Raw genomic sequence first — 12,375 nt, 5'->3', positions numbered from 1 at the left:
GGACTGTGGATCTGATGGTCTGTCACCCAGAGTAGGGGGACTGTGGATCTGATGGTCTGTCACCCAGAGTAGGGGGACTGTAGATCTGATGGTCTGTCACCCAGAGTAGGAGGGACTGTGGATCTGATGGTCTGTCACCCAGAGTAGGGGGACTGTAGATCTGATGGTCTGTCACCCAGAGTAGGGGGACTGTAGATCTGATGGTCTGTTACCCAGAGTAGGAGGGACTGTGTCCTGTTTAATGTGTTCTGCTGTAGATCTGATGGTCTGTCACCCAGAGTAGGGGGACTGTGGATCTGATGGTCTGTCACCCAGAGTAGGGGGACTGTGGATCTGATGGTCTGTCACCCAGAGTAGGGGGCCTGTGGATCTGATGGTCTGTCACCCAGAGTAGGGGGGACTGTGGATCTGATGGTCTGTCACCCAGAGTAGGGGGGACTGTAGATCTGATGGTCTGTCACCCAGAGTAGGGGGGACTGTGGATCTGATGGTCTGTCACCCAGAGTAGGGGGGACTGTGGATCTGATGGTCTGTCTCCCAGAGTAGGGGGGACTGTGGATCTGATGGTCTGTCACCCAGAGTAGGGGGGACTGTAGATCTGATGGTCTGTCACCCAGAGTAGGGGGACTGTAGATCTGATGGTCTGTCACCCAGAGTAGGGGGGACTGTGGATCTGATGGTCTGTCACCCAGAGTAGGGGGGACTGTGTCCTGTTGTAGATCTGATGGTCTGTCACCCAGAGTAGGGGGGACTGTGGATCTGATGGTCTGTCACCCAGAGTAGGGGGGACTGTGTCCTGTTGTAGATCTGATGGTCTGTCACCCAGAGTAGGGGGACTGTGGATCTGATGGTCTGTCACCCAGAGTAGGGGGACTGTGTCCTGTTGTAGATCTGATGGTCTGTCACCCAGAGTAGGGGGGACTGTGGATCTGATGGTCGGTCACCCAGAGTAGGGGGACTGTGTCCTGTTTAATGTATCCTGCTGTGGATCTGATGGTCTGTCACCCAGAGTAGGAGGGACTGTAGATCTGATGGTCTGTCACCCAGAGTAGGGGGGACTGTAGATCTGATGGTCTGTCACCCAGAGTAGGGGGGACTGTGGATCTGATGGTCTCTCACCCAGAGTAGGAGGGACTGTGGATCTGATGGTCTCTCACCCAGAGTAGGAGGGACTGTGGATCTGATGGTCTCTCACCCAGAGTAGGGGGGACTGTGGATCTGATGGTCTGTCACCCAGAGTAGGGGGACTGTGTCCTGTTTAATGTGTCCTGCTGTAGATCTGATGGTCTGTCACCCAGAGTAGGAGGGACTGTAGATCTGATGGTCTGTCACCCAGAGTAGGGGGGACTGTAGATCTGATGGTCTGTCACCCAGAGTAGGGGGGACTGTGTTCTGCTGTGGATCTGATGGTCTGTCACCCAGAGTAGGGGGGACTGTGGATCTGATGGTCTGTCACCCAGAGTAGGGGGGACTGTGGATCTGATGGTCTGTCACCCAGAGTAGGGGGGACTGTGGATCTGATGGTCTGTCACCCAGAGTAGGGGGACTGTAGATCTGATGGTCTGTCACCCAGAGTAGGAGGGACTGTGGATCTGATGGTCTGTCACCCAGAGTAGGGGGGACTGTGGATCTGATGGTCTGTCACCCAGAGTAGGGGGACTGTAGATCTGATGGTCTGTCACCCAGAGTAGGGGGACTGTGGATCTGATGGTCTGTCACCCAGAGTAGGGGGACTGTAGATCTGATGGTCTGTCACCCAGAGTAGGGGGGACTGTAGATCTGATGGTCTGTCACCCAGAGTAGGGGGGACTGTGTCCTGTTGTAGATCTGATGGTCTGTCACCCAGAGTAGGAGGGACTGTAGATCTGATGGTCTGTCACCCAGAGTAGGGGGGACTGTGTCCTGTTTAATGTGTTCTGCTGTGGAATGATCCCTGTGTCTGTGTGAGCTCTATCTGTGTGGTGATCCCTGTGTCTGTGTGAGCTCTATCTGTGTGGTGATCCCTGTGTCTGTGTGAGCTCTATCTGTGTGGTGATCCCTGTGTCTGTGTGATCTCTGTGTGGTAGAAAGTTCTGACAGGGAAGTCGTCAGATTCCCGGGTCAAGTTCTGTTTCTGGAACAATCTGTGTTTTTGTAACAGGAGACGGGGTTTGGCAGGAAGGCTCCTCCTCTCCTCTCCTCCTCTCTTCTCCTCCTCTCCTCTCCTCTCTTCCTCTCCTCTCTTCCTCTCCTCTCCTCCTCTCCTCTCTTCCTCTCCTCTCCTCTCTTCTCCTCCTCTCCTCCTCTCCTCTCTTCTCCTCCTCTCCTCTCTTCCTCTCCTCTCTTCCTCTCCTCTCCTCTCTTCTCCTCCTCTCCTCTCTTCTCCTCCTCTCCTCTCTTCTCCTCCTCTCTCTTCTCCTCCCTCTCCCTCTCTCCTCCTCTCCTCCTCTCCTCTCCTCTCCTCTCTTCTCCTCCTCTCCTCTCTTCTCCTCTCCTCTCCTCTCTTCTCCTCCTCTCCTCTCTTCTCTTCTCCTCCTCTCCCTCTCTTCTCCCTCCTCCTCCTCTCTTCTCTTCTCCTCCTCTCCCTCTCTGCTCCTCCTCTCCTCTCTTCTCTTCTCCTCCTCTCCTCTCCTCTCCTCTCCTCCTCTCCTCTCTTCTCCTCCTCTCCTCTCTTCTCCTCTCCTCCTCTCCTCTCTTCCTATCCTCTCCTCTCTTCCTCTCCTCCTCTCTTCTCCTCCTCTCCTCTCTTCCTCTCCTCTCTTCTCCTCCTCTCCTCTCTTCTCTTCTCCTCCTCTCCTCTCTTCTCCTCCTCTCCTCTCTTCCTCTCCTCTCCTCTCTTCCTCTCCTCCTCTCTTCTCCTCCTCTCCTCTCTTCCTCTCCTCTCTTCTCTTCTCTTCCTCTCCTCTCCTCCTCTCCCTCTCCTCCTCTCCTCTCCTCTCCTCTCCCTCTCCTCTCCTCCTCTTCTCTCCTCTCTTCTCCTCCTCTCTTCTCCTCCTCTCCTCTCTTCTCCTCCTCTCCTCTCTTCTCTCTCCTCTCCTCTCTTCTCCTCCTCTCCTCTCCTCCTCTCCTCTCCTCTCCTCCTCCTCCCTCTCCTCTCTTCTCCTCCTCTCTTCTCCTCCTCTCCTCTCTCTCTCTCCTCTCCCTCTCTTCTCCTCCTCTCCTCTCCCTCTCCTCCTCTCCTCTCCTCTCTTCTCCTCCTCTCCCTCTCCTCCTCTCCTCTCCCTCTCTCCTCTCCTCTCTTCTCCTCCTCTCTTCTCCTCCTCTCCTCTCTTCTCTCTCCTCTCCTCTCTTCTCCTCCTCTCCTCTCCTCTCCTCCTCTCCTCTCCTCTCTTCTCCTCCTCTCTTCTCCTCCTCTCCTCTCTTCTCCTCCTCTCTTCTCCTCCTCTCCTCTCTTCTCCTCTCCTCCTCTCCTCTCCTCTCTTCTCCTCCTCTCTTCTCTCTCCTCTCCCTTCTCTTCTCTCTCCTCTCCCTTCTCTTCTCTCTCCTCTCCTCTCTCTCCCTTCACTCCCCTTCACTCTACTGCACCTCTCCTCTCTCCTCTCCTCTCTCTCCCTTCACTCCCCTTCACTCTACTGCACCTCTCCTCTCCTCTCTCTCCCTTCACTCCCCTTCACTCTACTGCACCTCTCCTCTCTCCTCTCCTCTCTCTCCTCTCCTCTCTCTCCTCTCCTCTCTCTCCCTTCACTCACCTTCACTCTACTGCACCTCTCCTCTCTCCTCTCTCTCCTCTCTTCTCTCTCCTCTCCTCTCTCCTCCCTTCACTCCCCTTCTCTCTACTGCACCTCTCCTCTCTCTCCTCTCCTCTCTCCTCTCTCTCCTCCAGGGATTGTAACAGTACTAGGTGAGGGTTGGGGATTACCATTCTCTGGTTAACTCTCCTCTCTCTCCTCCAGTGATGGTAACAGTACTAAACAGTACTAGGTGAGGGTTGGGGATTGCCATTCTCTGGTTACCTCTCCTCTCTCTCCTCCAGGGATGGTAACAGTACTAAACAGTACTAGGTGAGGGTTGGGGATTACCATTCTCTGGTTAACTCTCCTCTCTCTCCCCCAGGGATGGTAACAGTACTAGATGAGGGTTGGGGATTGCCATTCTCTTGTTAACTCTCCTCTCTCTCCTCCAGGGATGGTAACAGTACTAGATGAGGGTTGGGGATTACCATTCTCTGGTTAACTCTCCTCTCTCTCCTCCAGGGATGGTAACAGTACTAGGTGAGGGTTGGGATTACCATTCTCTGGTTAACTCTCCTCTCTCTCCCCCAGGGATGGTAACAGTACTAGGTGAGGGTTGGGGATTACCATTCTCTGGTTAACTCTCCTCTCTCTCCCCCAGGGATGGTAACAGTACTAAACAGTACTAGGTGAGGGTTGGGGATTACCATTCTCTGGATAACTCTCCTCTCTCTCCCCCAGGGATGGTAACAGTACTAAACAGTACAAGGTGAGGGTTGGGGATTACCATTCTCTGGTTCCCGAGGAGTTTGAGGAGGAGTACGCCGTCGATCAGATCGTCCTGCACCCTAGCTACCGTTCCCACAGCAACGACTACGACCTGGCCTTGGTGCGTCTGTCGCCGGGAGTGGCGGGGAAGGGCCGCGGTCGATGTGTGGCGTTCAGTCGGCACGTTCTGCCCGCCTGTCTGCCGCTACGCAAGGAGAGAGTCCTGAAACAGGCTTCCAACTGTCACATCACAGGCTGGGGGGACACAGGTGAGATGGGGGGGGCACAGGTGAGATGGGGGGGGGCACAGGTGAGATGGGGGGGGGACACAGGTGAGATGGGGGGGACACAGGTGAGATGGGGGGGGCACAGGTGAGATGGGGGGGGGGGCACAGGTGAGATGGGGGGACACAGGTGAGAGGGGGGGGATTTAGTGTGGAAGACGAGGGGGTGTTAGTGGGTGATTTAGTGTGGAAGACCAGGGGGTGTTAGTCGGAGATTTAGTGTGGAAGATGAGGGGGTGTTAGTGGGTGATTTAGTGTGGAAGATGAGGGGGTGTTAGTGGGTGATTTAGTGTGGAAGACCAGGGGGTGATTTAGCGTGGAAGACCAAGGGGTGATTTAGTGTGGTAGATGAGGGGGGTGATAGTGGGTGATTTAGTGTGGAAGACCAGGGGGGTGTTAGTGGGTGATTTAGTGTGGAAGACGCGGGGGTGTTAGTGGGTGATTTAGTGTGGAAGATGAGGGGGGTGTTAGTGGGTGATTTAGTGTGGAAGATGAGGGGGGTGTTAGTGGGTGATTTAGTGTGGAAGACCAGGGGGGTGATTTAGCGTGGAAGACCAAGGGGTGATTTAGTGTGGTAGATGAGGGGGTGATAGTGGGTGATTTAGTGTGGAAGACCAGGGGGTGTTAGTGGGTGATTTAGTGTGGAAGACGCGGGGGTGTTAGTGGGTGATTTAGTGTGGAAGATGAGGGGGTGTTAGTGGGTGATTTAGTGTGGAAGACCAGGGGGTGTTAGTGGGTGATTTAGTGTGGAAGATGAGGGGGTGTTAGTGGGTGATTTATTGTGGAAGACCAGGGGGTGTTAGTGGGTGATTTAGTGTGGAAGATGAGGGGGTGATTTAGTGTGAACGACCAGGGGGGTTTAGTGGGTCATTTAGTGTGGAAGATAGGGGGTGTTAGTGGGTGATTTCGTGTGGAAGATGAGGGGGTGTTAGTGGGCAAGATCAGGGGGATGTTAGTGGGTGATTTAGTGTGGAAGACCAGGGGGGTGATTTAGCGTGGAAGACCATTTGGGGTGATTTAGTGTGGAAGATGAGGGGGGTGTTAGTGGGTGATTTAGTGTGGAAGACCAGGGGGGTGATTTAGTGTGGAAGATGAGGGGGGTGATTTAGTGTGAAACACCAGGTGGGTGTTAGTGGGTGATTTAGTGTGGAAGATGAGGGGGGTGTTAGTGGGGAAGACCAGGGGGATGTTAGTGGGTGATTTAGTGTGGAAGACCAGGGGGGTGATTTAGTGTGGAAGATGAGGGGGGTGATTTAGTGTGAAAGACCAGGGTGGTGTAGTGGGTGATTTAGTGTGGAAGACCAGGGTGGTGTTAGTGGGTGATTTAGTGAGGAAGATGAGGGGGTGTTAGTGGGGAAGACCAGGGGGATGTTAGTGGGTGATTTAGTGTGGAAGATGAGGGGGGTGTTAGTGGGTGATTTGTTGTTGAAGACCAGGGGGATGTTAGTGGGTAATTTAGTGTGGAAGACCAGGGGGGTGTTAGTCGGTGATTTAGTGTGGAAGATGAGGGGGTGTTAGTGGGTCATTTAGTGTGGAAGACCAGGGGGTGTCAGTGGGTGATTTAGTGTGTAAGATCAGGGGGTGTTAGTGGGTGATTTAGTGTGGAAGATGAGGGGGTGTTAGTGGGTGATTTAGTGTGGAAGACCAGGGGGTGTTAGTGGGGAAGACCAGGGTGGTGTTAGTGGGTGATTTAGTGGGAAAGATGGGGGGGTGTTAGTGGGTGATTTAGTGTGGAAGATGGGGGATGTTAGTGGGTGATTTAGTGTGGAAGATGAGGGGGTGTTAGTGGGTGATTTAGTGTGGAAGACGAGGGGTTGTTAGTGGGTGATTTAGTGTGGAAAATGAGGGGGTGTTAGTGTGGAAGATTAGGGGGATGTTAGTGGGTGATTTAGTGTGGAAGACCAGGGGGGTGTTAGTGGGTGATTTAGTGTGGAAAATGAGGGGGGTGTTAGTGGGTGACTTAGTGTGGAAGACCAGGGGGGTGTTAGTGGGTGATTTAGTGTGCAAGATGAGGGGGGTGTCAGTGGGTGATTTAGTGTGGAAGACCAGGGGTGTTAGTGGGTGATTTAGTGTGGAAGACCAGGGGGTGTTAGTGGGTGATTTAGTGTGGAAGACCAGGGGGTGTTAGTGGGTGATTTAGTGTGGAAGACCAGGGGGGTGTTAGTGGGTGATTTAGTGTGGAAGACCAGGGGGTGTTAGTGGGTGATTTAGTGTGGAAGATGAGGGGGGTGTCAGTGGGTGATTTAGTGTGGAAGACGAGGGGGTTGTTAGTGGGTGATTTAGTGTGGAAGAAGAGGGGGTGTTAGTGGGTGATTTAGTGTGGAAGACGAGGGGGATGTTAGTTGGTGATTTAGTGTGGAAGACCAGGGGGTGTTAGTGGGTGATTTAGTGTGGAAGATAGGGGGGTGTTAGTGGGTGATTTAGTGTGGAAGATGAGGGGGTGTTAGTGTGTGATTTAGTGTGGAAGACCAGGGGGGTGTTAGTGGGGAAGACCAGGGGGATGTTAGTGGGTGATTTAGTGTGGAAGATAAGGGGGGGTTTAGTGGGTGATTTAGTGTGGAAGATGAGGGGGGTGTAGTGGGTGATTTAGTGTGGAAGACCAGGGGGATGATCTAGTGTGGAAGACCAGGGGGTGATTTAGTGTGGAAGACCAGGGGAGTGTTAGTAGGTGATTTAGTGGGGAAGATCTGTGGGGGTGTTAGTGATTAAAGGACCAGTTGAATGTGAATCGTCTGATTAAACAGATTAAAGGACCAGTTGAATGTGAATCGTCTGATTAAACATATTTAAGGCCCAGTGTAATGATAATCGTCTCTCCCTGTCCTCCAGGTCGGTCCTACTCTAAGACCCTCCAACAGGCTCCTCTCTCCCTCCTCCCTCGTCGTCACTGCCAACAGCGTTACCACGGAGCCTTCACTAGCCGCATGCTCTGCGCCGGGACAGACGGCCAATCGGAGCGCCGCGTGGACAGTTGCCGTGGAGACAGCGGCGGCCCGTTGGTGTGTGAGCGTCCGGGCGGAGGGTGGGTCGTGTACGGTGTGACCTCGTGGGGTCACTCCTGTCGCACGCAACACTCACCTGGCGTCTACACTAAAGTCTCCGCCTTCACACCCTGGATACACAAGGTGATTGGACAATGAGAGGGATACAGGAACTGGGATCGTCAAGGTGATTGGACAATGGGAAGAATATAGGAAGTGGATTTGCAAGGTGATTGGACATTGGGATAAGGGCATGAAGAGATGACAGCCAATGTGAGATAGTGGTAGATAACGGACTGGCCAATTGAGAAGGACTATATTTGGAGCTTGTGATTTGATTGGTCAGTAAAATAAGTGGTTTCAAACCAGTTGAAAGGCTTGACCAATCTCACCCCGGTCTCTCGTTCATATCTACCCCTCCCCCCTTTACCCCCTCTCTCTCTCTCTCTGCTTTCCCCTCTCCTCCTCCTCCTCATTCCCTCTCTCTCTTCCTCCTCGTTCCCTCTCTCTCTCTCTGCTTTCCCCTCTCCTCCTCCTCCTTGTTCCCTCTCTCTCTTCCTCCTTGTTCCCTCTCTCTCCTCCTCCTCCTCCTCATTCCCTCTCTCTCTTCCTCCTCGTTCCCTCTCTCTCCTCCTCCCCTCCTCGTTCCCTCTCTCCTCCTCCCCCTCCTCGTTCCCTCTCTCTCTCTTCCTCCTCGTTCCCTCTCTCTCATCCTCCTCGTTCCCTCTCTCTCTTCCTCCTTGTTCCCTCTCTCTCTCTTCCTCCTCATTCCCTCTCTCTCCTCCTCCTCCTCCTCCTCATTCCCTCTCTCTCCTCCTCCTTGTTCCCTCTCTCTCTCTTCCTCCTCGTTCCTTCTCTCTCATCCTCCTCGTTCCCTCTCTCTCTTCCTCCTTGTTCCCTCTCTCTCTCTTCCGCCTCATTCCCTCTCTCTCCTCCTCCTCCTCCTCATTCCCTCTCTCTCTTCCTCCTTGTTCCCTCTCTCTCTCTTCCTCCTCGTTCCCTCTCTCCTCTACTGAACACAATCTCAACTCCTCTTTATCAGCACTTATTTAATTGAACCCTTTTGAGGCGACACTATTTAAGGTTAAATCAACTCCTGGTTTGATGAACAGTGGAGATTCTTAACAAGACGTAATCTGAGAATGTGTTGTTGCTTTGCTACGGTGTGGACTAACGAACACATCCCAGACAACCAGTCTAAAATGTTTTCTATTGTTCTATAAATGACCTGATGAAAGCAACTACAGGTACAGCACATTGTTGTTGACATCCGACTCCTAGGGGAACGACGGGGACCAGAGGCACAGGGACACACACACACACACACACACACACACACACACACACACACACACACACACACACACACACACACACACACACACACACACACACACACACACACACACACACACACACACACACACACGACAACATGACTGAGTCTCCTTCGTACTGTGAAGGAGAAGGTGGAGATTTACACTGAGGTACTGCTGTCAGTCAGCATTCTGCTGTTACTCTACACCTGTTGTTTACAAAGCATGTGACTAATACAATCTGATTGGATCTGTTGTTGTTTACTGTTCACCCTCCGAGTCCGACAGCTGAACTGTTGATCAAACGGATTCAGATGGCACCCTATTCCCTATATAGTGCACTACTTTATAGGTGCACTACTTTAGACCAGAACCCTATTCCCTATATAGTGCACTACCTTTATAGCACCCTATTCCCTATATAGTGCACTACCTTTATAGAACCCTATTCCCTATATAGTGCACTACTTTAGACCAGAGCCCTATTCCCTATATAGTGCACTACCTTTATAGAACCCTATTCCCTATATAGTGCACTACCTTTATAGAACCCTATTCCCTATATAGTGCACTACCTTTATAGAACCCTATTCCCTATATAGTGCACTACCTTTATAGAACCCTATTCCCTATATAGTGCACTACCTTTATAGCACCCTATTCCCTATATAGTGCACTACTTTAGACAAGAGCCCTATTCCCTATATACTGTAGTGCACTACCTTTATAGCACCCTATTCCCTATATAGTGCACTACTTTAGACCAGAGCCCTATTCCCTATATAGTGCACAACCTTTATAGCACCCTATTCCCTATATAGTGCACTACTTTAGACCAGAGCCCTATTCCCTATATAGTGCACTACTTTAGACCAGAGCCCTATTCCCTATATAGTGGTACCACTAAAGACCCTATTTCCTATATAGTGCACTACATTATACCAGAGCCATATTCCCTATATAGTGCACTACCTTTATAGAACCCTATTCCCTATATAGTGCACTACCTTTATAGAACCCTATTCCCTATATAGTGCACTACCTTTATAGCACCCACTATAGACCAGAGCCCTATTCCCTATATAGTGCACTACTTTAGACCAGAGCCATATTCCCTATATAGTGCACTACCTTTATAGAACCCTATTCCCTATATAGTGCACTACCTTTATAGCACCCTATTCCCTATATAGTGCACTACCTTTATAGAACCCTATTCCCTATATAGTGCACTACCTTTATAGCACCCACTATAGACCAGAGCCCTATTCCCTATATAGTGCACTACTTTAGACCAGAACCCTATTCCCTATATAGTGCACTACCTTTATAGCACCCTATTCCCTATATAGTATAATAATTTTGCACGCCCAATTTTTCAGTTTTTGATTTGTTAAAAAAGTTTGAAATATCCAATAAATGTCGTTCCACTTCATGATTTTGTCCCACATGTTGTTGATTCTTCACAAAAAAAATACAGTTTTATATCTTTATGTTTGAAGCCTGAAATGTGGCAAAAGGTCGCAAAGTTCAAGGGGGCCTAATACTTTCGCAAGGCACTGTACGTAAGGACTAGGGGCCCATTTAGGATGCTAACCCTGTCTGTGTTGACTCAATGTACTGTACTACACCAGGACTAGGGGCCCATTTAGGATGCTAACCCTGTCTGTGTTGGCTCAATGTACTGTACTACACCAGGACTAGGGGCCCACTTAGGATGCTAACCCTGTCTGTGTTGACTCAATGTACTGTACTACATCAGGACTAGGGGCCCATTTAGGATGCTAACCCTGTCTGTGTTGACTCAATGTACTGTACTACACCAGGACTAGGGGCCCATTTAGGATGCTAACCCTGTCTGTGTTGACTCAATGTACAGTTGGCTCATCAGGACAAGGGGCCCATTTAGGATGCTAACCCTGTCTGTGTTGACTCAATGTACTGTACTACACCAGGACTAGGGGCCCATTTAGGATGCTAACCCTGTCTGTGTTGACTCAATGTACTGTACTACACCAGGACTAGGGGCCCATTTAGGATGCTAACCCTGTCTGTGTTGACTCAATGTACTGTACTACATCAGGACTAGGGGCCCATTTAGGATGCTAACCCTGTCTGTGTTGACTCAATGTACTGTACTACACCAGGACTAGGGGCCCATTTAGGATGCTAACCCTGTCTGTGTTGACTCAATGTACTGTACTACATCAGGACTAGGGGCCCATTTAGGATGCTAACCCTGTCTGTGTTGACTCAATGTACTGTACTACACCAGGACTAGGGGCCCATTTAGGATGCTAACCCTGTCTGTGTTGACTCAATGGACTGTTGCCTCATCAGGGCTAGGGGCCCATTTAGGATGCTAACCCTAACACATCCTGTTATATCATTTAGGATCCTAACACTTCCTGTTATCATTTAGGATCCTAACACATCCAAACACTTCCTGTCAGAATACAAGCTACTCCTCTCTTCCTGTTGTTACGTCTCTCTCTCTCTTTCTCTCTCTCTCTCTCTCTCTCTCTCTCTCTCTCTCTCTCTCTTTCTCTCTCTCTCTCTCATTCTCTCTCTTTTTCTCTCTCTCTCTCTCATATTCTCTCTCTTTCTCTCTCTCTCATTCTCTCTGTCTTTCTCTGTCGTCTCTTTCTCTTAACCCCCTCATCCATCTCTCTCTCTCTCTCTCTCATTCTCTCTCTCTTTCTCTCTCTCTCGTTCTCTCTGTCTTTCTCTGTCGTCTCTTTCTCTTAACCCCCTCATCCATCTCTCTCTCTCTCTCTCTCTCTCTCTCTCTCTCTCTCTCTCTATGGAGATATATATATATCTTTCACCCCGTCTATATACCCTGTCTTTCCCAGATATGCTGTAGTTTAGTACCAAATGTTAGTCTGAACAACAAACCTATCTTAGTTCTCTCTCTTTAACACAGCACTACTCTGTCAAACAATATCTACAGGAATGACCACACACACTGCACTTAGCACTACTCTGTCAAACAATGCCTTGTGGAAAGACAGTCATTGTGTGTGTGTGTGTGTGTGTGTGTGTGTGTGTGTGTGTGTGTGTGTGTGTGTGTGTGTGTGTGTGTGTGTGTGTGTGTGTGTGTGTGTGTGTGTGTGTGTGTGTGTGTGTTTGCTGAATAAGCAGACACACAGTTCAGAGCTGTGGACAAAGCAGGCCTTTGTGTTAGACTCTCCCTTCACTAGGGTGTGATAGACGGGCCACTGTTCACAGAAGTGTTACCATCCCTCTATCTCTCCCTCCATCTATCCCTCCATCTATCCCTCTATCTCTCCCTCCATCTATCCCTCCATCTCTCCCTCTATCTCTCCCTCCATCTCTCCCTTCACTAGGGTGTGATAGACTGGCCACTGTTCAC

The 12,375-nt window shown here is 50.7% G+C and overlaps 1 protein-coding gene across 1 annotated transcript in view; it reads left to right on the top strand.

Moving 5' to 3' along the window:
• Window positions 1-10,838, top strand: part of LOC135532913 (neurotrypsin-like) — a gene marked incomplete at its 5' end in the record, with an annotated part of 40,049 nt that extends 29,211 nt beyond the window's left edge. Inside the window, 2 exons of the mRNA XM_064960344.1 lie at window positions 4,392-4,687; window positions 7,532-10,838. Of these exons, the coding sequence (XP_064816416.1) occupies window positions 4,392-4,687; window positions 7,532-7,842 (607 nt within the window). The remainder of the gene's footprint in view (window positions 1-4,391; window positions 4,688-7,531) is intronic.
• Between the last annotated feature and the right edge of the window lie 1,537 nt (window positions 10,839-12,375).

The sequence above is a fragment of the Oncorhynchus masou genome, unplaced genomic scaffold (genome assembly GCF_036934945.1).
Source record: "Oncorhynchus masou masou isolate Uvic2021 unplaced genomic scaffold, UVic_Omas_1.1 unplaced_scaffold_2106, whole genome shotgun sequence".
NCBI classification, from domain to species: domain Eukaryota; kingdom Metazoa; phylum Chordata; class Actinopteri; order Salmoniformes; family Salmonidae; genus Oncorhynchus; species Oncorhynchus masou.
The sequence above is the reverse complement of the archived record's forward strand: the minus strand, read 5'-3'. Positions and strand labels throughout refer to the sequence as shown.